Source organism: Rattus rattus, chromosome 9, assembly GCF_011064425.1.
Source record: "Rattus rattus isolate New Zealand chromosome 9, Rrattus_CSIRO_v1, whole genome shotgun sequence".
NCBI lineage: Eukaryota > Metazoa > Chordata > Mammalia > Rodentia > Muridae > Rattus > Rattus rattus.
The window spans coordinates 40,430,792-40,453,587 of NC_046162.1; the positions used below are offsets into that span (position 1 = coordinate 40,430,792).

Here is a 22,796-nt window from a genome sequence, read left to right on the forward strand (position 1 = left end):
GGGGAGGGCCCCTGTAGGCCACTCCGCGGCTGCTAGCCCCGCCGGGCAGCTCTCCGCCAGCCCCGCGCCCGGGTCCCACGGTGCGCCCCGGGTCAGGCGCGCTCTGAGCTCCGTGAGGCCCGGCTGCTCTGTGCTCCTGCAGCCGGGGCCCCGGAGGGGATGCGCACACCGAGGTTCCGGCCCGGACTCGCGAGGCTCCCCCGGGATCCGGGCCCGGCCGCCCTGGGGCTCCCGAGGCCCCCGCCGGCTCCCGCCTGCTCCGTGCCGCGCGGCAAAGTCTCCACCCGGCAGCTCCCCGCGCGGGGGCCCGGCCTCGAACCCGCCGTGTCCGGCCCCGCGGTGCGCTCAGGCCCGCCCCAGCGCCTGGCCGCTCGGCGGCGCCCCGAGTCCCCGCGGCAGCCCCTGGGCCGCCCCGGCCGCCGCCCGCCCGACGCGCCGCACCACAACAGTGCGCTCCCCCGCCCGCCGCGGCACAGCGGAAGTCCCGCCTCCGTGCGCTCAATGGCCGTATTCTTTATATGGGCGGGGCCTCCCTCGCCGCTGGCAGTTCCCATTGGGCACCATCGCTGCCGGTCTGCGGTGCCAGGCTACTTCCTGGACTCTGCTGGGATGGGTTCAAAGTAGAGAAAGTGCAAGAGGGAAGAGTTACCCGGGCTAGAGAGGACAGCGGGCCGGTGGTTTAGTCCTGGCTGTGGAGTGGGATGCTGAGATGGGTCTGGAGGGATGCAGGATGTTCTAGTCCCAGTTAGGATAGTGAATAGGGTCCTCGCTCCGAGGAAGGATGCTGAGCGGGGTTTGGAAGAATGCAGGATGTCCTGATCCGGGGCAGAAATGGTGAGCGAGGTCCTCTGGCTCTGGGGTGAAAATGCTAAGTTAGGTCAGGAGGGACGCGGGCTCCTACTTCAAGGTGGGGTGCTGAGCGGGATATGGGGGCACGCAGGGTCTCCACTCCGTTATGAGGTGCTGAGCAGGTTCCCAGTTCCAGCGCGGGATCCTGAGCTGGGGCCCGGCTCCGTCGTGGGGTTGTGAGCAAGCCGGTTACGGGATGAAATGCTAAGCCGGGTCTAGGCCGAAAAGATGTTGAGAGGCGTCTACGGGAAGCAGGGACAGACTTGCAGCAAAGATCACGTTCGAAGTGGATTGAAGCATCGACGTGCGGAGGAAAACTGAGGGACAAACGTGGGAGAAGGGTATGGGAAGTGGACCTTAGGGAAAATTGCTGCCAGGAGAACAGACTGGGCAAAACGGAAAATCCTGGGCTGGAAGACCTGCGCAGCAGCGGGAGGCAGGGTGCATAGTGTGGAACCTAAAGCTAGTATGGAGGTACATATGCGCATAAGGAGGCGTTGAGAAGCAGGGGAGGTCGAACAGGGGAAGTAGCAATCTTTGGGTAGAGCGGGCACGAAGGAAGGAGTGACTTAAGGAGAACCCTGGGTCAGGACAACTGGGTTGATCTTCAGGATGGGCTTTGTGGGCAGAGGCAAAGGTGAAAGGCCCTTAGGGCACCGACGGACTCACCTTCAGACATGTTGGGGACTAATTTGTAGTTTTATTGCTTCAAGTCACTCGGACCAACCAGGGAGGAGGCCACCTCACCCTGCCAAGACCAGGGTGCCACCTCGTGCCCTTCCAGAAAGGACACAGTGACTTTTCCGAGGGTCAAGTCATATAATCATTAGTGTCCTGTGGGAGTGGGGGTGGGTGAATATAGGGTGGGTGTCAGGTAAGCTCTTAAATTCTCTTCAAAGGTCTAGAATGGGTTTGTACAGTTTAATTTTTATTAATGTCACACAGGAGACAGTATATTAGAATACACCTACCAGATTAAAATTTAAGCCCACTATGGGGGCTGATGCTGTAATTTGGTGGCAGAGTGGTTAATCAGCACACTCGAGGCTCTGGATTTGTTCCACAGTGCTACTTAAACAGGATGTGGTGGCACTGGTCTGTAATCCCATCTTTTAGCAGGAGGATCTGAAGTTCAAGGTCATTCTTTTTTTTTTTTTTTTAATTATTTACTGTATGTATATGAGTGCACTATAGCTGTCCTCAGACACACCAGAAGAGGGCATCAGATCCCACTACAGATGGTTGTGAGCCACCATGTGGTTTCTGGAAATTGTACTCAGGACCCCTGGAAGAGCAGCCAGTGCTCTTAACCGCTGAGCCATCTCTCCAGCCCCTCAAAGTCATTTTGGGTACATAGCACCCAGGCCAGACCTTGTCTCAAAATAACAAAACAAAACAAAACATGTCCATTGTGAAATTGCTTATAAAAATACTGTAAACGTTACAAGTGAGAAGTGGTGAAGTAAAATTTAACATCTTCAGGAAAAGATGTGCGCTTGAGTTTTAAGGTAGAGTCAACATCAGTGTGTGTGTGTGTGTGTGTGTGTGTGTGTGTTAAAAGTCACCAGCAACTCTTTAGCAAAGACTGACAACGAGCTTGAGAAACGCCCTTTTCGATGCTGAGTAAAAGGTGTGGAATGAGCTTTCTATGGAGGCCCACACCTGCTATGTCAACACTTGAGAAGTATGCAGGAGGATCCGGTTATTGAACTTGAGGCTAGCCTGGGCTACTCGAGACCTTGTCCCAAACAAAACAAGGGTATAAAATTGCATATGAGGGGTTGGGGATTTAGCTCAGTGGTAGATGCTTGCCTAGGAAGGGCAAGGCCCTGGGTTCGGTCCCCAGCTCCGGAAAAAAAAAAAATTGCATATGAACTTGTGGGATGTGATATGTATGTATTCGTGCTAAATAATCCTTGCAGGGCAGGAAGCTGTGGAGACACTGCTCTTCCAGGGGACCCCAGTTCATTTCTGTTAAACACCTCCATCGGCTCACAACTGCCAGTAATTCCAGTTCTAGGAATTCAGCCACCCTGCGAATGTGCGAGTGCCCCATCCCCAAGCAAAACAAGACACCAACAGCAGCAATAACAAAACTTTTGGGGGGGGGCACTGAGGTGCCTCAGTGGGTAAGAGCACTTGCCAGTGAGCCTACTGACCTCAGTTCTACCCCCAGGACTCACATGGCAGGAGGAGCGAATCGGCTAATGCAGGTCATCCTCCGACCACAGCCCCACTGATATGAATGCACTGCCTCCTCACAGGAAAAAAAATAAATGTCATAATTTTTTCTGAAAAGTCAAAAACATACATAAGGAGTCCTCCGTATTACAAACTGACATGTGGTTGACATTTTAATACTTTGTTCTACCTTTGCAGTTTTCCTAATAAGCTTTTTTTTTTTTTTTTTGCTTTTACAGTAACAAAAATAATAAAACATTAACGGAAAACCACAATTTACCAGGAGGCTTGCTTCAGAGTGCATATTCCAGAGCAGGTTCCTGAGAGATGGCTCAGTGGTTAGAAGCACCGTCTGCTCTTCCAGGGGTCCTGAGTTCAATCCCCAGCCACCACATGGTGGCTCATAACCATCTAATAATGTGTGATTTGATGCCCTCTTCTGGCATGTAGTGTACATGCAGATAAAATACTCATACATAAAATAAATAAATAAGTCTTCAAAACAAAACCTAGCTGGAGCAGGCAGCGCAGGCAGCTACAGAAGCAAGTGTGATGCTGGCCTGATAAGGGTACCACCCAGGTAAAGTTCAGAGTAGAGAATGAAACTGGAGGTACACACAAGGCAGTGTGCACTGCTTCAGAGGTCCCATGGTGTGGATGTAAGCTCTGCTTTTCTTTGTGTGTTTTTTGTTTTGTTTTGTTTTGTTTTGTTTTTTGGAGGACAGGGTTTTTCCGTGTAGCCCTGACTGTTCTGGAACTCACTCTATACACCAGGCTGGCCTCGAATTCACAGAGATCAACTTGCTTCTGCCTCCCAAGTGCTGGGATTAAAGTCGTTTTTGCTTTGTTTGTTTGTTTTTGTTTTTTATGCTGAGATGCTTTTCAGAAATTTTGCATCCTGCCAGGTCATTTCAGCACCCAACTGCTTCACCGTCAGTGTTCCTTGGCTGGAGGAGTAAGGAGCTCTGCCCTTGGAGGCTCCAGTCCTTGGGACAGCAGCCATTCCTGCTACCTGTCATCCCAGAGTTCTTTAGATGTCCCCCGCCCCTTACTTGGCAACCCTTTATTAGTGCAGTCCCCGGTTAAAATAAGCTCATCTTTAGACCAGAATAAGCATCAAGCCCATTGGTAGAGCATGTGTGCGTATAGGCGCCATATTTGTGGAGTGTGTGTGTGTGTGTGTGTGTGTGTGTGTGTGTGTGTGTGTATGTGTGCGTGTAGGTACCGTGTGTGAGCACCTGCTCTCATGCTCTGACCATCTTTTGCAGAGATCCTGGAGTCTTCCAGAGAGAGAGATGTTCCATCACAACCTTTCCCTATGTGTCTAGCTCTGGCTGTGGTGGTTTTAATGACTTCACAATACTACAGCTTATGCACTGAGCATTATTAGATGGTTGGCTTTGCTGTTGGAACAGTGTCCAGATCTGAGCACCATTCTTCATGTGCTATGATATGTTAATTAGTCCTTCCCTTCCCCTTCCCTTCCCTTCCTTCCTTCCCTTCCCTTCCCTTCCCTTCCCCCTTCCCTTCCTTCCCTTCCCCTTCCTTCCCTTCCTTCCCTTTCATTAGGAGACAGTGCCTCATATATTCCAGGCTGGTCTGGAACCCACTATGTAGTCAAGAGTTACCTTAAACCTCTGATTCTCTTGCCTTCACCCTCCAAGTACTGGGATGACAGACACGTGACACCACACACAGTGGTGCTGAGGATGGAACTGGGGACTTCATGTCTGGCTGCTGAGCTACAGCCCCAGCCAGCCACAGTCACTTAAGTCTGCTAGAGATAATGACAGTGACGTGTAAATGACTACAGCAAAGCCTTGTACAGCATTAAAGGTTAATCGATGCTGACCTGTCCACCTACCTCAGTTCACTTCCATTTGCTTCCAACAGCTGGATATTTTTTGAACATGGTTTGTCTTTATGTTTTGCCTGTATGCATGTATGTGCACCATATGTGTGCCTGATGCCCGTGGGAGCCAGAAGAGGGTCTCAGATCTGCTGGGCCTGGAGTTATAGATGATTGTATGCTCCCATGTGGGTGCTGGGAACCCAGGTCTTCTGCAAGAGCAGCCAGTGTTCTTAACCACCAAACCATCTCACCAGCCCCAGCATTTGTCTTTGTAGCTCAGGATGCCCTGGAACTAGAGAACAAGGATCTCCTGGCACTAGTTGACAAATGTTTGTGAGCTACTTGGTGTGTGTACTAGGTCCCCTGCAGGAGCAGTAAGTGCTTTGAACCCCTGAGCCACCTCTCCAACCCCAATGTAAATTTTTCAACACAAAACTTTTCCTGGGGTTGGGGATTTAGCTCAGTGGTAGAGCGCTTGCCTAACAAGCGCAAGGCCCTGGGTTCGGTCCTCAGCTCCAAAAAGAAAAGGAAAAAAAAAAAAAGCTTTAAAACTTTTCCTAACCAGGTGTGATGGTGCATGCTTTTAATCCTGCACTCAGAAGGCAGAGGGAAGTGGATCTTTGTGAGTTCTTGGCCAACCAAGGAACTCTGTGAGTTCCAGGATAATAAGGACTATGTAGAGAGACCCTGTCTCAAGAAACAAAAATACAAAAACACCTAAACAACAGTAACAAAATAGCACCCTTTCCTATTGTTTATGGTTACTTAACAATAACAAAATAGCTTTCCTATTGTTTATGGTTACTTCAATAGTGGGATGATAGTGGGATGTCAGAAGAATGGTAGTGAAACTCTGAAGTTTCTGCTCTTGGTCTCAGCTACCCTGCTCTCTTCCCCCATCAACCTTCTATCCAATCAACTGAAGGCACAGCAATGCTCCCACATCATCCCAGCCGGAAAGACTCAGGGTTGGTGCCTATGCTGAGTAGCTTCTGGACAGGAGGAATTTCCCTCTGCGTTCTTCCTTCCTGTTTGGAGGGCAGGTGGCAGGCCTTCAGGGATTCTGTCTTTGGATACAGATGGAAAATTAGTGATAGATCTTGAGTGTCTGGTATTATGAGTGCGCTAGCTGTGGGCAGCTGATGGGTTAGGCCTTCGGCTCAGACATCAGTGGGAGTGTGCCCAACAGAGGATGCTGTAATGGTTAATCTTCACCGTCACGTCAGCTGGATGTCAGATCCCTGTGAGGATATGAGAGGATGTTCCCAGAAAGTCCTAACTAAATGGACCTCTTTCCATGGGCTGGGCTCCCAGGCCGAATAAGAAGAAAATCAGCTGAGCACTCTCCCTCCTGCTACCCCCACCTTTGCTTCCTGACTGTGGACAACGTGATCAGTTACCCCACAACCCCCTGCTAAGGTACCTTCCCTGCCACTGTGAACAATTCATCCTTAAGCCGTGAGCCAAAATAAACCCTTCCTTTTGTCCGACGTCTTGCCTGAATAATTAGTAACAAATATAGAGGGGTTGGGGGAGGGGAGGTGGATGGGGGATGGCCTAACGTGCTGCTCAGAGCCTGGTGGTAGAGCTGGTGAGTGGGGTGTGTAAGGAGCTGGGAGAGGATGGCTGGAAGCTGTGGGAACCAGAGGCAAGTGCTCTACCCATCCAGCCACAGCCCCTGCTCAGAAGTCTAGGTCGTCTGTTTGTGACAGTTACTGAATCCCCAAGAGAGATTTTTACTGTTTCAGATTGTCAGTCAGCTCTGCCAGGCATTTAAATCTGAAAAAACTCAGGCACATTCAGTTCTTAATTGTCCTTTGAAATATCTAAGGAACTTTGATTAATTAAGGCAGTAAGTCTATCAAATGTTTAAGAAGGATTAAGTCTATTAAATTTAACAATTCAACACCAATAAAGAACAAAGGAAAATGATTCTTCTTATCACTGCATGAAAAGCTACTAAATTTCAAAGTACTCAAATCTGTACATTGAACTTAAAACCTTAAAGGAAAGTTAGCATTTAAAATGGGCACCCTTAGGCCAGGCTGGTCACGCACATGGAGTCCCAGCAGAGGAAAAAGAATCATGAGGCTAGCCTGTACTAACTCACAGAGAGACCTCGCACAGTGTGGAAAAGGGCTGGGATATAGCTCAGTGGCACACTTGCCTAGCATGTGAGAGGCCCTGAGTTTGCTTTTCAGTATTACAAAAGATACACACACACACACACACACACACACACACACACACACACACACACACACCACACGTATATGTGCATACATGGCCACATTATTTATGTTTATATATTTCTTTTTAAAAGTTGAGAATTACTGCTGGCACGATAGCCCAGTGGGTAAAGATGCCTGCCCTGAGTCTGACTATCTGAGTCAGTCCTCAGACCCATATGGTAGAACGTGCGAACTGACCTTGCAAATTGCCTACTCCACCTCATGCCATGTACCGCCCAAACTCTCTCTCTCTCTTTTACTGCTGTGAACAGATACTATGACCAAGGCAACTCTTATTTTTATTTTTTTTTTTTTAAGATTTTATTTATTTTATGTATGTGAGCACACTGCTGTTGTCTTCAGACACACCAGCAGAGGGCATCAGATCCCATTACAAATGGTTGTGAGCCACCATGTGGTTGCTGGGAATTGAACTCAGGACCTCTGGAAGAACAGTCAGTGCTCTTAACCACTGAGCCACCTCTCCAGCCCCCCAAGGCAACTCTTATAAGGACAACATTTAATTGGGGCTGGCTTACAGGTCCAGAGAGGTTCAGTCCATTATCATCAAGGTGGGAACATGGCAGCATCTGGGCAGGCATGGTGCAGGAGGAGCTGAGAGTTCTACATCTCCATCTGAAGGCTGCTAGCAGAACACTGGCTTCTAGGCAGTTAGGATGACGGTCTAAAAACCCACACCCACAGTGACCACTCAGGGCCATTCTCCAACAGGGCCACACCTTCTAATAGTGCCATTCCCTAGGCCAAGCATATTCAAACCATGACACAAATACACACATGTATACACACACACACACACACACACACACACACACACACACACACACACACACGGCCTGGTTTGGTGGCACACACCTTTAATCTCAGTACTCTGGAGGCAGAAGCAGGCAGACCTCTGTGACCTCAGTAGACACAATGGACATGAAGAGCAGAAGTGGGAGGGGGGACTAACTAAAAGATGAAAGGGAACTGTGTGAGGTGGGGGGACTGTTAGAGGTGGGAAGGACTGGGAAGGGGAACTGGAAAGGACAAAGTATCCTGATACACCTGTGAAGACTCGCTGGTGAACCACATTCTTTTGTAGATTAACCTAAACAACAACAACAAAAAACAATTAAAAATTAAAAATGTGACACTTGGAGAGAGATATGATAGAAATAAAGCATCTATAAATGAAACTTAAAAAAATAAAGCAATTAGAATGGGTTTTTAGATGATCATGTTTCAATTAAGTGTAATGGTGGGCTCCCTGTGGTGCTCCAGACCTGGAGGGAGTGTGGCCTTCCCTCCGGCTGCCTTGAGCTCCTCTTGGCTTCTCCCATGTCTGCATACTCAGCCAACTTCTAAGGAGTGACACAGCAAGACCAGAAGATGTCACGTCATTCTTCCGGTCACTGGAAAATTCTAATACCCATGGACAAAATGACTAGCCTTAGGTTTGTGAGTCAGTCCTTTGTGAGTTTGGTCAGGGAAAGAGAATTGGCCAGTCTTGAGGAGAGGTGCCCTGAGGGGGCTGAGGGATGTGTAGGTCTTGATCTATGCACTTCAGGGAACATCCTTTTCATTTTATTAAGATGGAGTCTCCAGAGAGCTGGAATTACAGAGGTGTGTGACCACAGCCAGATTCTGACAGAAAGCATTTTCGTGAGTCACAGCTCACGGTCAGCAGCATATGACAGGTTTGCCATCACAAAGCCCAGCTCCTTCCATTGTCCCTTGTCTTGCTATGATCACGTGGTTCGATCATTAACGTATGCAGTCTTTATTTAAAGCAGATAACAGAGTGATAAAAACATTTGTGTTGCCTTCTGGATTCATCTATACTCTTATCTTTCTTTTTCTTTTCTGTACTAGGAATTGAACCCTAGTACAGTCTGATGATTTCGTGCCAAGCCTCAGCCCCAACCCAAGCCCTTATATACAGTTACCTTGACTAGTTACTTAAACAAAATTATTCATGCTGGGCATGGTATGCGTACCTTTAATCCCAGCACACTGGAGGCAGAGGCACGTGGGTCTCTCTGAGTTCCAGGCCAACCTGGTCTACATAGCTAGCTAGAGGCCAGCCAAGGCTACCTAGTGAGACCCTGCCTCAAGACAGTCACCACAAAGGGGAAACTTTTTACTTAGCATTTGTGTGTATGATGCGTGTGCTGCAGAGCCCTGTGGAGGTCAGAGGACAACCTTTAGAGTTAGTTCTGTCCTTCCTCCTTTATGTGGGCTCTGAGGCTGGAACTCAGGTTGTCAGGTTGTCACAAGCACCTTGGCCTGCTGAGCCATCTCACCAGCCCTTGACCAGTCTTTTCTTCTTCAGGTGGATTTGAATGGGAGCTCAGGAGGGCTGATGCCCAAAGGCAGAAACCACAGAGGACAGGGACCGTGTTCCCTGTCCCTTTCCGTTGGGCAGTGGCTACCCCCATACCCCAGTCTTAAGCCCCTGCTAGTTAATGTCACTCCAACCACTGTTTTGGGTTTTTTTATTATTTCTATGTATATGAGTATTTTGCCTGTGTGTGTGTGTGTGTGTGTGTGTGTGTGTGTGCGTGCGTGTGTGTGTGTGTGTGTGTGTGTGTGTGTGCGCGCGCGCGTTGCATGCACACTAGTATTTTTCAGAGGCCAGAAGAGGGCCCCAAATCTCCTGGACTGGAGTTGTAGCTGGTTGTGAGCCACCACGTGGGTGCTCTTAACTGCTGAGGTGTCTCTCCAGCCCCAATCAACCACTGTTTTTACGCAGGCCCTTCACCGAACTCTCCTCAGTTCCCCAGTGTGTAGCTGTCTTAGTCACTGTGCTATGGCTCTGAAGAGACACGATGACAAGGCAACTCTTACAAAAGAAATCATTTAAATGGGGCTTCTTACAGTTTCAGAGGCTTAGTCTATTATGAGAGGGAGCATGGGAGCAGGCAGGTGTGGTGCTGGAGAAGTTACTGAGTTACAGTCTTGATTTACAAGAGGGAGGGAGGGAGGGAGGGAGGGAGGGGAGGGAGGGAGAGAGAGAGAGAGAGAGAGAGAGAGAGAGAGAGAGAGAGAGAGAGAGAGAGAGAGAGGGGACCTGGCATGGGCTTCTGAAATACCATCCCTACCCACCCACACAGACACTCCTGCAACAAGGCCGCCTCCTGTCTCTAACAGGGCCACTCCCTGATGACTAAGCATTCAAATATATGAGCTTATGGAGGCCACTCTTTTTAAAAATTAATTAATTAATATCCCAAACGCTGCCCTTCTGCCAGCCCCCACCCTCCACAAAGTCCCTCCCCTTCCCTGAGAGGATGGGGTCCCTTCTGGGTATCCCCTCACCCTGGCACAAGTCTCTGTAGGATTAGATGCATCCTCTCCCCCTGAGGCCAGGCAAGGCAGCCCTGTTGGGGAGCAGATACCATAGTCAGGCTACAGCTTTAAGGAGAGTCTCCGCTCCAGTTGTTGGGGTCCCCACATGGAGACTGAGCTGCTGTCTGCTACATATGTTCCAGGGGGTAGGGGGCTCTGTCCAGCCTTTGTATGCTCTTTGGTTGGTGGCTCAGACTCTGAGAGTTCCAAGTGTCCAGGTTGGTTGACTCTGTCTTCCTGTGGAGTTCCTACCCCCTTCAGGGCCTTCAACTCTAGCATAAGAGTCTACAGGGACATTCTTACTCAAACCATCACAGTGGGTGACTTCATTTTGAGAATTTGGAGGCTTCAGCATCCATCTGGACCCTCAGGGTCATAAAAGTCTCAGGGTGTTTCCTTTGTGGGACTCATCTAGACGCTAATGGTGCCCTTCAGTGTCTGTTCTTGCTAGACCAGAGAATCGGAGCGCGCTCTGGCAGTGTCTGCACACAGTAGATGAATAACACTTGTTTGGTTTGAGTAGGGGGGTCTCATAATGAAGTCCAGGCTGGACTTGAACTCATAATCTTCCTGCCTCAGCATTCCTGAGTGCTAGAGTTATGGGCATGCTGTACCAGTTTGGGCTACTTGAAACTGAATGAAAGGGTAGTGTTGGTCTCGTGGACTTCTGAGAGGCTGGGGGCACTAGATTAGGGCTTTAAAAAATACCTTGGGGGCTAGAGGTTGGTTAAGATTGTTTTTCTTTTTAAATTTTGTTTTCTGTGCATGCATTGCCCGCATGTGTCTGAGCGAGGGTGTCGGATCCCTTAGAACTGGAGTGACAGACAGTTGTGAACCGCCATGCGGTTGTTGGGAATTGAACCCAGGTCCTCTGGAAGGGCAGCCAGTGCTCTTAACCCCTGAGCCAACTCTCCAGCCACAGGACTGTCATTTTTGCAGATGGCCCAGATCTGGTTCTCAGCACCCATGTGGAAGGGCACACACTACCTGTAATTCTAGATACCTGTACAAATATATTTATTTTTAACAAGCAAGCCATTGAATAAACCTAGCATCTCCGTACACGTTGGCAAAGTTAAGCAGTTGAATCGTGTGAGGGTAAATAAAGATCACACGGGAGTGAAGAGCCTATAAGTCACTCAATCTGGTTCTTGCTTCCACCTGCAGTCTTCCAATTTCTAGCTGAGCATCTGCGCACAGTAGGCACTTGATATTTTCCTTCGTCATTCACCATTGGGTCACGATTTCTCTGGGTGCCTTAAAAACCTTTCTTTAAGATGTATTTACCTATTAATGTGTATGAGTGTTTTGCCTACGCGTATGTCTGTGCACTGTGTACCTACCTGGTACCTGTGGAGTGCAGAAGAGGGCGCTGGATCCCCTGGAACTCTAAATACAAACAGCTGGGAGCCGCCATGTGCGTGCTGGGAACCTGGGTCTTCTGCAAGAGACACTGGTGCTCTAAACCACTGAGCCATCTGAGCCATCTCGCCAGCCCGTTAAAAAACTTTTTAAAAAACCAGATTTTAGGGGCTGGGGATTTAGCTCAGTGGTAGAGCGCTTACCTAGGAAGCGCAAGGCCCTGGGTTCGGTCCCCAGCTCCGAAAAAAAGAACCAAAAAAAACCCCCAAAAAACCAGATTTTATTTTATTGTATGAATGCTTTTGCCTGTATGTGTGCGTGCACGGGTGCCACGCATGCTTGGTTCCCAAGGAGGTGACACATCTGTATCTGATCCCTTGTAACTGGAGTTAAGGGAATATTCCTTATTCCTGGTCCATGACCATCTCCAAGCTATGGCGCTATAGCGCCCTCTGGTGGTTGCGTAGCGACAGCACCAGGAACATTAACCTGCTCAGGCACACGTTTCAAGCACTACTCATTTCCCTGTGAACTGAGGCCTAATGAGGGTAGGAGTTGCGCAAGATCTCATTGAGGATGTTTTAGTCATGGTTCCACAGATGCTAAACAGCCCAGAAACACTTTGGTACAGAGGTTATTTGTGGCTAATGGGTGAGGAGCTCAGTTTGTTTGCCCTCTGGAATTCCCTCCCTTTTGCTCTAATCTAGAAGGCTGTGTGTGGAGTTTGCCCCTGTGCTCCTCCAGACCCGAGCCCCTTTCTATCTTGTGGCTTTGCGGGGGCTGCCCTCTGCCCTCTTCTTGGCTTGACCTTTCAGCTCTGGGGGGTGTCTCCCGATGGTTTCACCACAGTTTCTAAGACTTAGCTATCCTTCTCGGTCCTTTAAGTAAAAACAATCATCCTTGTTCTGGTCTGCCTTCCCCTCTAGAAACGGCAGCAGCTCGACTTGGTTCAGTACCCTGCAGGACATCTGGACACTGGGCAGGCACCCGGTGTTCTGAGGACATCGACAGAAAGGCAGGTGACGAGGGACGTGCCAGACACCACTTTAGAGAAACTCTGGAGGTTTATTGAACAATCACAGTCACAACTGAACATGGTAAGTCATCTTTTACAGAGCTCACTCTTCCAGGAGAGGTGGGTGGTCTTGGGCTTCCCCCACGGAACCGTGTCTCAGTGCCCAGCTTCCCTGCCTACAGCCCCCTTCCGGGGACCCCAGCCTTCCCGTCGGAGCAGAGTGGAACCTGTTAAGATCTCGAAACAGCTACTACTCTCACCCAATGGGGGCAGCAGGGCCCTGATTCATCATCAAAACCTTAAACCAAAATATGATAGGATTTGTCGTAGAAAGCACCAGCAGCAAGTGTTGACCGGATGCAGGGTGGAACTGCACTCCTTGTCCCTTTCCCACTGCCTGTCTTTAGATAAACACACCACCGCTTCTCGGCTACACGCAGGGAGAAGCGTGACAGGAAGGACTGAAGGGGAGTCGTGGTGCTGACTCTGGGAATCCACTAGGCTTGCCCATCAGAGCAGCTCCCGCCACAACCGAAGGTCCACCATTGCCGGATGCTTTTAAAGCCAGACACCCCAGTTGGCAGGACAGGGTAGGACAGCTTGCCACACAAAGGCCTCGTAGCAAGGACACTGCATTCCAAAAATGTTTCTGGAACATTTGGGAGGTGTCTTTCTAACCGTATTTTGTTTTGCAGTCTTAGCCTTGAAGTAAAGCTTTGGAGGAAGAGAGGCCAGCTGCCTGGCTTGTTTCTTGGCTGTGGCGTGTCCACAGGCCTTTCTGCCTGTGCAGAGTAGAAACCTGACTCTTCTGGACAAGGGTTTCCACACCCGAAGCCAAAACAAGGTGGGGATTGAAGTATCTGTAGCCAGCCACTAAGCCCGCCTGGTCCTTCCTGTGACGCCTCCTCAAGGCTTATGCTTTAAGGTCCAGCAGTCACAGATGCTGAGGTGAGCTCAGAGGAAGTGACCACTGGAGGAGGGGGCGAACCAGATGAGAATGGAAATGAATGGGGCAAGCAAGGCCAGGGATGGCTTGTGGCAGCATCTGCTTTAATCACCGGCTTAACATCACCTGGAAATACAGCTCACCCCTGATAGCGAGGGACGGGCAGAGCACTTCTGGGGGGATCAGCACCTCCTACCCACAGGGTTGTCAGGTCTCTAGAACTTGTAGGCTACTAGAGCTGTCCAGTCTCAGGGAGGGCTGCACAGATAGGCAGTTTCCCTACTGTGGGGGGCCTCTGGGTCTCAGTTCTGCTCCAAGCCTAGCACTTTCTGCTTGAAGTCAGATATAAAGACACCCAGTCTGCTCATAGGACCTGCGTAAGCACCCCTTCCCCCCGCCCGTCTGTCTAGCAAGGCACTAAGAAGTGGTTCAAGTTTAGGGAGTCAGCTGCTCGACTGCATTTTCTCTTTGTAAAAGGCACGGTTTTTATTGAAACGAGGCCGCATTGCTCTCCGAGGACTCGACTCCCCTTGGCTGCAACACGTGTCCCCACTGGATTCTAGATGCTCACCCCCCACCCCTCTGACTCCTTCCCAGCCGGTCATTTGTCAGGTAGAATGCTCATATGGAAAAAGACACTAGGAATCCATAAGGGAGCTGTGACAGCGCAGGGATTGCATGGAGGTGACTCTACACCAGCCATCTGGCCGACCTGGGGACTGGATGACCCTGATCCCAGCATCTCTAAGGCAGGGCATTGTCCCCAGGACCACATCTCAGTTACTTCACTGGCAAATGACAAGGTCAAGTAACCACATCCTTGGAGGGTGAGTTCTCATTTGAGACATGGGGTTAAAGGGGAACAATAGCTCATGACGTCCTCACTCCTCACAGGGCACTGGGTTGTACCAAAGCTTCCGGTGCCCCACTGCCTCCGCTCGGGTGAGGGGTTGCCTGACACCTGGATGCTTGCGCTCTGTGCCCACGCATGCCATGGCTCATCCTTGTTTGCAGCACTTTTCAGAAACTCCAGGGTTCTGTGAGGTTGGAACCACAACGGTCATTATCTGGGGGAAGCCGCCACCCCCAGGGGAACTCTGGAGGTGAGCATCTCGCAGCACCCGTTCCTCTCCAAGGCAGGGGAGCCGCCAAGGAAAGCACAGAGAAAGGGCTTTGGAAGCATTGGCTGGGAGCTGTTTGGTCTGGAGGTCTACTGAGTCAGCTAAACCAGCCCCGAAAACCTGGTACCCGGATAGCCCTGTAACTAGAACGGGCATCTGAAATACCCGGAGAGCCAGGGAAGACACCCCATACATTTGGCTGCAGAGAAAGAAGCTCCTTGTCTGGTTGCTGGCCGGCGCTAGCTACAGAGCACTCTTGAGGTCCCAGTGGGCTCTCAGTGCCCTGGACCAACACAGAAGCCGGGCAGTACTGGCAGCCTCCCCTCAGCACGGGCAGACATCCTTGCCAGTAGCTAGCACACAGGCTTAAAATTTGTCCCAAGGCCAATACCACCTTTCCTTCTAGGGCACTGTCATGTCTGGCAGTAGCCCAAGGGCTAGGCAACCTCGTAGGACTGATTTTCTGGTTCAACCCTAACCTTTAGGAGACCATGCTGACAGGCTGCTGAACTCTGCTACGATGTAAGCAGGCTCTACCTTCTTGGAGAGCTGTTCGTGCGGTCTCTTCTCCCCATGGCCCCACCACACAAGGACTTCAAGAACCCTGTGTCCCAAGCCATTTGGCCCAGCACCTTGGTGCCAACGGATGCCTCTTCTTCCACAGGAGGAAGGTCTATGAGTGCCACAGCAACCTGAGGGGCTTGTCAAGGAGGTCTAAGGACTCAGTTTCTGTTGAAATGTTCTAAGACCGTGGAGTTGGTATGTTCAAAGAACCACTGCTGGGTGAGGGAGGAGGGATTGCAGGTGTTCATGAAGATCCTGTGGTCGCTTTCGCTGCAGTCCATGCAGCTGCCGCTAACAGGGTGGTACAGGGTCTTGTCCTACAGAACAGGAAGGGTGTCAGCAGAGGGGAACAGAGCAGCCATGACAGCAACAAGAAAGCAAGGCCCAGTGTCTCCTGTCGCCCCGTGATGAATGCTACTGCCAGGTGGGACCTTCAGCGCTGCCTGCTTACAGTACCCTGCTGTATGGAATGGCTGGGCACATGCTCCCCCGTTTCGTTTCAGGGTCTCACTGTGTAACTAGGGCTGACCTAGAGCTTTATGTAGACCAGGCTGGCCTCCACCTCACCGAGATCTGCCTCCCTCTTCCTCCCTAGTGCTGGCATTTAAGATGCGCACCGCCACGCCCCCGCTTGGCTTCCTTTCTACAATGCATGAATCTGGGTTTCTGCCCTTTCTCTCAGGGCCAGATTAATGGCAGAGCAGGACGAGTGGGCAGGATCTGCAGGGCAAAGCAGGAGGCCCTGCAACCCTTAAAACCAACAACCTGGCAAGGATGCGCTTGGGTCCCCCACCCCGCACCACGCCCCACCTTGCGGTATTTCCACAGCTGGTTGCCCTTCATGCTGTGGCAGTCATAGAGGGTGACTGGGCTGGTGTGGGAGACAGCGTCGAAGCAGAACTTCTTGGTGTGCTGAGGGTCTCCAGGCCGGATGTCCTCCCGCCAGGTGAAGGTGAAGACCTGTATACACAGGGACAGGGACACTGCTAGAGGGTGGCAAACACTGACAATGTCCCCTCCCTGCATACTAATCACATTGTTATTATGTTGTGATGGCGTCTACTGTTAGACTGGTTTCCACCAGCAGGGCTTGCAGGGTTCGGTGCCCAAGACTCCCCATGTACTTAGAAGCCCGGGCAGTGAATACTATTCATGCTTTACTCTGTGTGTGTGTGTGTGTGTGTGTGTGTGTGTGTGTGTGTGTGTGTGTGTGTGCATGTGCGCGCGCGCGCGCGCACGTGTGTGTCTATAATTCATACGAACAAGGAAACAAACTGCAATGGAGAACTGGCGGGGACTCAGGCCAAGGGGCTCTGCTGCCTTGGGGAGGAGTGCAAGTTAGCATAGCCCTTGTGAAAATCGGTGTGGAAGGGCCTAAAAAAAAAACGAAGAACCACCTCCTCAAAGGAATTTACACCAACCCACCAAAAGAGAGAGCCTCTGCTACGTATTCATTGAGACAAGGTCGCACATAGCACAGGCTGGCCCTGATCTCCCACCATAGGCCTGTGCCGCCATGACTAGTTCTGTGGTGTTGAGGACTAAATCCAGGGCTCTGCCTGTTAGGCAATCACCGTAGAGGGCTGCATCCCCAGCCTTTGTTCTCCTGGTGTTTTTGTTTGTTTAAACTTATTGTTATAGGCTGGATAATTCTAGAATTCAGGAGGCAAAGGCAAGAGGATCTTTGTGAGTTCAAGGCCAACCTGGTCTACACAGCAAGTTACATGACAGCCAGGGCTACATAGTAAGACCCTGATTAAAATTTTTTTTGTTGTTATTTACTTATTTTCTAAAAATATTCTGTGTGTGTGTGTGTGTGTGTGTGTGTATGTGGTATGTGTGTGTGTGTATGTATGTGTGTGTGTATGTGTGTGTGTATGTGTGTCTGTATGTGTGTGTGTGTATGTGTGTGTATGTGTCTGTGTGTTGCATGTACTACAGCATGAATGTGTTGGTCAGGGGCAACTTTAGGGATTTGGTTCTCACCCACTACCCTGAGTTCTGGGGATTGAATTCATCTTTTTTTAGCCTTGCAAGGCAGCAAGTACCTTTACTGGCTGGGTCATCTCGTTAGCCAGCACTATGACTGTATAAGCAGAGTAGACCTGGCCAGAGGCAGGTGTCCCACTCTTGTATCTAAAGAACCATGTATATAACAAACTTTCCTTCTTTATAAAGTACTCAGCACACGGCACTGAGTTATAATAACAGAAACCAGAGCAGACACATGCATGCATGGGCGTGCGTGTACACACACACACACACACACACACACACACACACACACACACACACACAAACTTCGGGAAATGAGCCAAAGTTGTCTATTGGTCACAGGCATGAGAGTGGGACCTGTCATATGCATGAGTCCCCTTCCCCCTTCCCTGGTGCTCTGGAAGCTCCAAGACTCATCTTCTGATGGACAACTGACCTGGGACCTGAGAGTCCCTTTAAGTGGCCCTTACCTGCATGCTGTTCCAGGCAGCCTCCCCACGGCCCCGAATGCAGGTCTCGAGCCTCAACGGGGAGCCTAACGTGCCGTGCTTCGTGTCTGTGCACAGTCCTGTGCCCACATTGCGAATCTGAGGGAGAAAAAGGACCAGCCACTGAGACACCTCAAGGTGTCCACTGGGCCCTGCTGGATGCCGGGAGACTAAGACAGAAATCCAAGACTGGCTGAACTTCAAACTGCCCATGAGGAGCTTGTCCCAAGCTGCTGGGAGGTCCTCTGGGAGAAAGAAGTACTCCGGAGGCCAAGGTCCTTCTCTGGCCTCACTCTGTAAGCATTCCATCCAACAGATCCAGGATCCGTTTTGACCCCAATTCAAAGGGCCTGAAGGGGACAGGTTCCAGGGACGGTATTTGGGAAGAGATTCAGGAGGGATGCAAAATCTTTGCCGTCCATGTAGAATTATCCTTTCGGGTAAGAGAATGGCACAAGGAAGTGGGGGTTCTCCCCAACCCACTCCAAAGAATGAGAGTAGCCCTGGCCCACACATCAGCCATAAAAGCTGGGGGTCCGGCTGGGGCTCTGGGCTGAGCATTTGTTTAGGACGCACACATCACCAAGAGGCAACATTTATTTACTCAGCTGTTCTGAACCTGACCTGTATACTCTTAGTCTCCCTTCCAACGTGCACCACAGGCTGTGTGCATGACTCACCCAAGAGCATGGCTTAGAGCATGAAAGGTCCGGGGTTCCCGTCTCCGGCATCGCAAGCCAAAGGACATTAGAAACCAAACCAAATCCAGCAGTGTCTCATAGTCAAAAGGAAAAATGGAGGCCGACCCAGCTTAGCTATTCAGAACGTTCAACTGCATGACGGCACAAAAACCAATGCCACCAGGACAGGGTCCGAGAGAGAGAAAACGGACTGTGGCATTTAGGCTTTCCTGGGCACGTTCCCACTGTGTGTCCAGCCCTCCCTTCACACTCACCTCCCCCCAGGCCGCAGCCGGGGGTTCCACAGGTGGGTAGAACTTGGGCAGGTCCCAGGCAATTTTGGTCATAAACCACTTGAAGCTCTTACAGTTGAGGGCGCCTCGGAGTTTTTTCTGGGCCACGACGTCTCCAGCTGAGAGGTGGCGGTACTCCGGTCTGCGCTGGTAGATGTATTCCGCATACTCATCCATCCACACCTCAGCCACTCTCTTCAGGTTCTGGAATTGAGAGAGGGTTGCAAGTGCTACCAGGCTACCCCAGAGCTATCTCGTCAGCCCCTGTGCCTTATTTTTTGAGACAGGGTCTTTCACTGAGCCTGGAGCTAGGATAGTAACCAGCAAACCCCAGTTATCCTGTCTTTCCCTGGATCGGCTGTGGTCACAAGGAGTCTGTGGTCTGGCTTTTTATGTGGGTCCTGGGATCCAGACTCAGATCCTCACACCTGCACACTGAACGCTCTTAAGCCACTTCTCCTGCTCTTCAAAGCCAATTTGAGTATCTTTTTTTAAACTATTATTACTTGTTTTATGTATAGGAGGACACTGCAGCTGTCTTCAGACACACCAGAAGAGGGCATCAGGTCCCATTACAGATGGTTGTGAGCCACACCATGTGGTTGCTGGGAATTGAACTCAGGACCTCTGGAAGAGCAGTCAGTGCCTTAACCACTGAGCCATCTCTCCAGCCCAGTTTCTGTCATTTTTTAACAACAGTTCCGACAAGAATAATTTGCACTCAGAAGGTCTAATCCTACCAAGAGGTGGGATCTCTAATGATCCTTAGAGGTTTGAAAGTTTTACTATGAAGCCTCAGGACAGGCAACTATAAAACAACCAGTGTCAACTGGATGTAGCCTCAGCGGGAGGTAGCCCTGGGCAGAATGATGTGGAGACAGGAGAGTTAAACTCTTGTGCAGACTCCACTCAGAACTGAGAGCACATGTCTATAGGGTCCAGCTCAAGCTGGTGCTTGAAAACCTCTTCCTTCAAACCCAGGCTTCTTTCAATGGCTAGGACCTGATTTCCCCTCCCTCAGGACACCCATGTAATTGGGTGGGCTTGACTTCTATCGTGAGGTTAATCTGAGTTTTCCTCTGAAGTGCAATCAGTCATTCACACCTGTCTGTAAAGGTCTGCTCTAGGAGCAGACTGCATGGCGGGGCTGGGCAAATGTTTTAGTGTTCTCTGGTGGGGATCTGAGTTCTGGGGACCAGATGGTCTCAAGGCAGGGGGGCTGTAAAGCAGACAGGGCCTATGTAAATGAGGGAGCAGGGCCAGGCACCAATAAAACTTTATGATGTCAACCACCATTTGATTTTCAAGTGTCATAGATTCCCCTCCAATTGCTTAAACTGTGAAAACTGTTCTTAGCTCTTAAGCCAAGCAGAAAGTCACCTTCTCTGGAGCTTAGGGAGGCATGGCAGTGACACCAGGTAGACCATGCATGGGAAGGAACCTTGTGATAAATCCCAGAGACAGCCAAGCTTCCTTGCTGCCACCAACCCCACTGGAAAGAGAGTTTACTTCACTGGGTGCCCGTGCAGCTTGCAAATGCTGGGTCAGGTGGAAGTGGAAGGCCTCAGGACCCTAGGCATCAGGAACAATCTAGAACACAGGGAATCTCCTCCTTTGCTGGCCTGTCTATCAAGGCCTGGCCCCTCCCCCTGCTGCAGGATTGCCTTTAGTTACAGTGATGGGCCTGCGCGGTAAGACCCACTGTTTATTCTAGAGGCAGATGTGCCATGCTGGCTCTCTCATGGCCCCACATGTCACTTAGGAGGCAAGTGTCCTAGAAGCCTGTGAGCTTCCTGGCCAAAACAGTGAGCTGACTTAGTTTTGTCTTTGGAGACAGGATCTTGATTATGAAGCTTGAGTGAACTCTCAGCTCCCTTTGTCTCAGATTCTGGAATGCCAGGACGAGCAAAGATGTTGCATTTGACTTGGAACTAAAGGATAGCAGTGGGCTGCAGTCACGGTGGGCACGGGAACCTCGTGTACAGGTGACAGGCAGCTGGGCTTACAGGGAAGAGGTGGGATGGACCACAGGGGCTAGCTCATGTCAGACACAGGGTCTGACGGAGGACAGATGGCCAAAGATGTTGAACACCTGAACGGGATTCAGGTGAGACACAGAGGCGCACTGTCCAGCCCCAGCTGTTGACGGGGATGCAGCCGCCGACACCTGTGTGGACAGTCACGGAGTTTGGGCAAAAGATGCAGGCGCTTGTCAGACTTGAGCAGGTCCGAGCTGGAGTTTGAGTTATTTAATGCATTATTAAGAACCCAGGCAGAAGGGAGGTCAGTGCGTCCTTACTCTGCAGGGCATCTGGCTGCATGGCAGGCTTATGTGGTGGCACTGCAGCCCTTTAACACCCTGGTAGTCATCTCTGGCTTGGGAAAGAATACAATTGGGGAGTGGGGTCCTGCTCAGGGGTCACTGTCCCCATGATCCTGGTAGCCTCCAAGAGTAGCAGCCTTTAGCTTATGAAAAGACTGGTTCTGTCTTCCGGTTTGGCATTCCTCAGGGAAGGCCAACGGCATCTAGGAAGATTTCCAACTCTTGGTGGGTCTTATCTGGAAGCCAGCTCCCCTGTTAAGGGGATGGCCACAGAGCAGCAGGCCTGGAGGCTGTCATTGTAGACGTTCACCACTAGAGGGCTCTGCTGCCCTGCCTTCCAGACCACGTCTGGCTCAGCGGTATTTGAAGCTGGGAAAATGGTTCATTGACAAGGACAGCTGGGAACTCAGACCAGAAGGCCACCCCCCCAGGTTCTTTCTGGGGTGTGTGACTGTACTCTGGCCTCTCTAGCACCCCAAACAGCACTGTATCTTTTCAGGGGCACTCCCTTCACTTAGTTTTGAGGTTCCCTTTATTTATATTTTTCCAATAAAATTTATTTCCCCAGTAAAAGAATCCCGCACTCCCCACATCTTTTGTTAACGATCACCCCTTGTAGTCAGCAGTTAATTCCAACCCCTAATATAGTTTTCAGGTCAAACAGTTTTTTTCGGTGCTGGACAAATTGAAAATTTTGGCTGCATTTCACTTGGAAATCATCTATCAACCACTCAGCCCGGGGTCCCCGGAGGCCTCCATGCTGCTCCCAATCCCCTAGTAAGTCACCACCTTACCCTGGCCAGGCTGACTCCGGCAGGGACCTTGTAGGGCACATACTTCCTGTAGATGTGGCCCACTCTGGAGCAGGGGATGTCTTCCATGCGGCCCCCACACATCCACACCTGTAGGGGAGAAGGGGAAACGAAGGTGACACTTCTATCCTTATGTCCCCATGCCCTCAGATGCCAGCACGTGGCCTGCGTGCGTGGCCTTCACAAGTCCTGAACTCAGAACAGCCCCGAAAAATACTGCAAGGAAAAGAGACCAGAGAGTGTGCTGCAGGCAGGCACAGATGCTGGACCATGGATGTTGGAGGCCTGGCGCCCAGTGGGGTGTGAGGGAAGGGAAGGCACAGGCTCTCGACAGGGTGCGGCTAGACAGGATGTCTTTGTACCATTCAATTTTACAATTTGGCTCTGCTCATGGAACGCAGTGGGTGCAGTCCCGGGCAGACACTACAGTCCAGAATTGAGGCCCCAGTGGCTTTGGGTGTGTGGGGTCCCAGCTGCTTCCGGGACACCATAGACCATGTTTTCACATTCCGTCTCCTGTGGATCGAGAGACTGGCATGGGGACGACTCCAGTTCTGTGCAGCGCCCTTGCTGGGGCTCACTGGGGGCTCTCAAAGGGTCTTGGGTCTTTCTACCTCCTGTCAGGATGGATGCAGGATGTCCTTTCTGCCATTTCCCAGGGCGGGAGCTGTTCCAGAATGCAGTCAGCAGAGGTGCGGTCTGGGCAAAGTAGTTCTATTCTGACGGTGGGGAA

The 22,796-nt window shown here is 50.7% G+C and overlaps 1 protein-coding gene across 1 annotated transcript in view; it reads right to left on the minus strand.

The window, feature by feature from the left end:
• Positions 1-12,871: 12,871 nt before the first annotated feature.
• Positions 12,872-22,796, minus strand: part of Galnt10 (polypeptide N-acetylgalactosaminyltransferase 10) — a 69,605-nt gene continuing 59,680 nt past the window's right edge. The window contains exons 7-11 of the mRNA XM_032911681.1: positions 22,046-22,153; positions 18,911-19,132; positions 17,938-18,054; positions 16,283-16,432; positions 12,872-15,789 (exon numbers count right to left, since the gene is read on the minus strand). Of these exons, the coding sequence (XP_032767572.1) occupies positions 15,631-15,789; positions 16,283-16,432; positions 17,938-18,054; positions 18,911-19,132; positions 22,046-22,153 (756 nt within the window). The 3' untranslated portion in view covers positions 12,872-15,630. The remainder of the gene's footprint in view (positions 15,790-16,282; positions 16,433-17,937; positions 18,055-18,910; positions 19,133-22,045; positions 22,154-22,796) is intronic.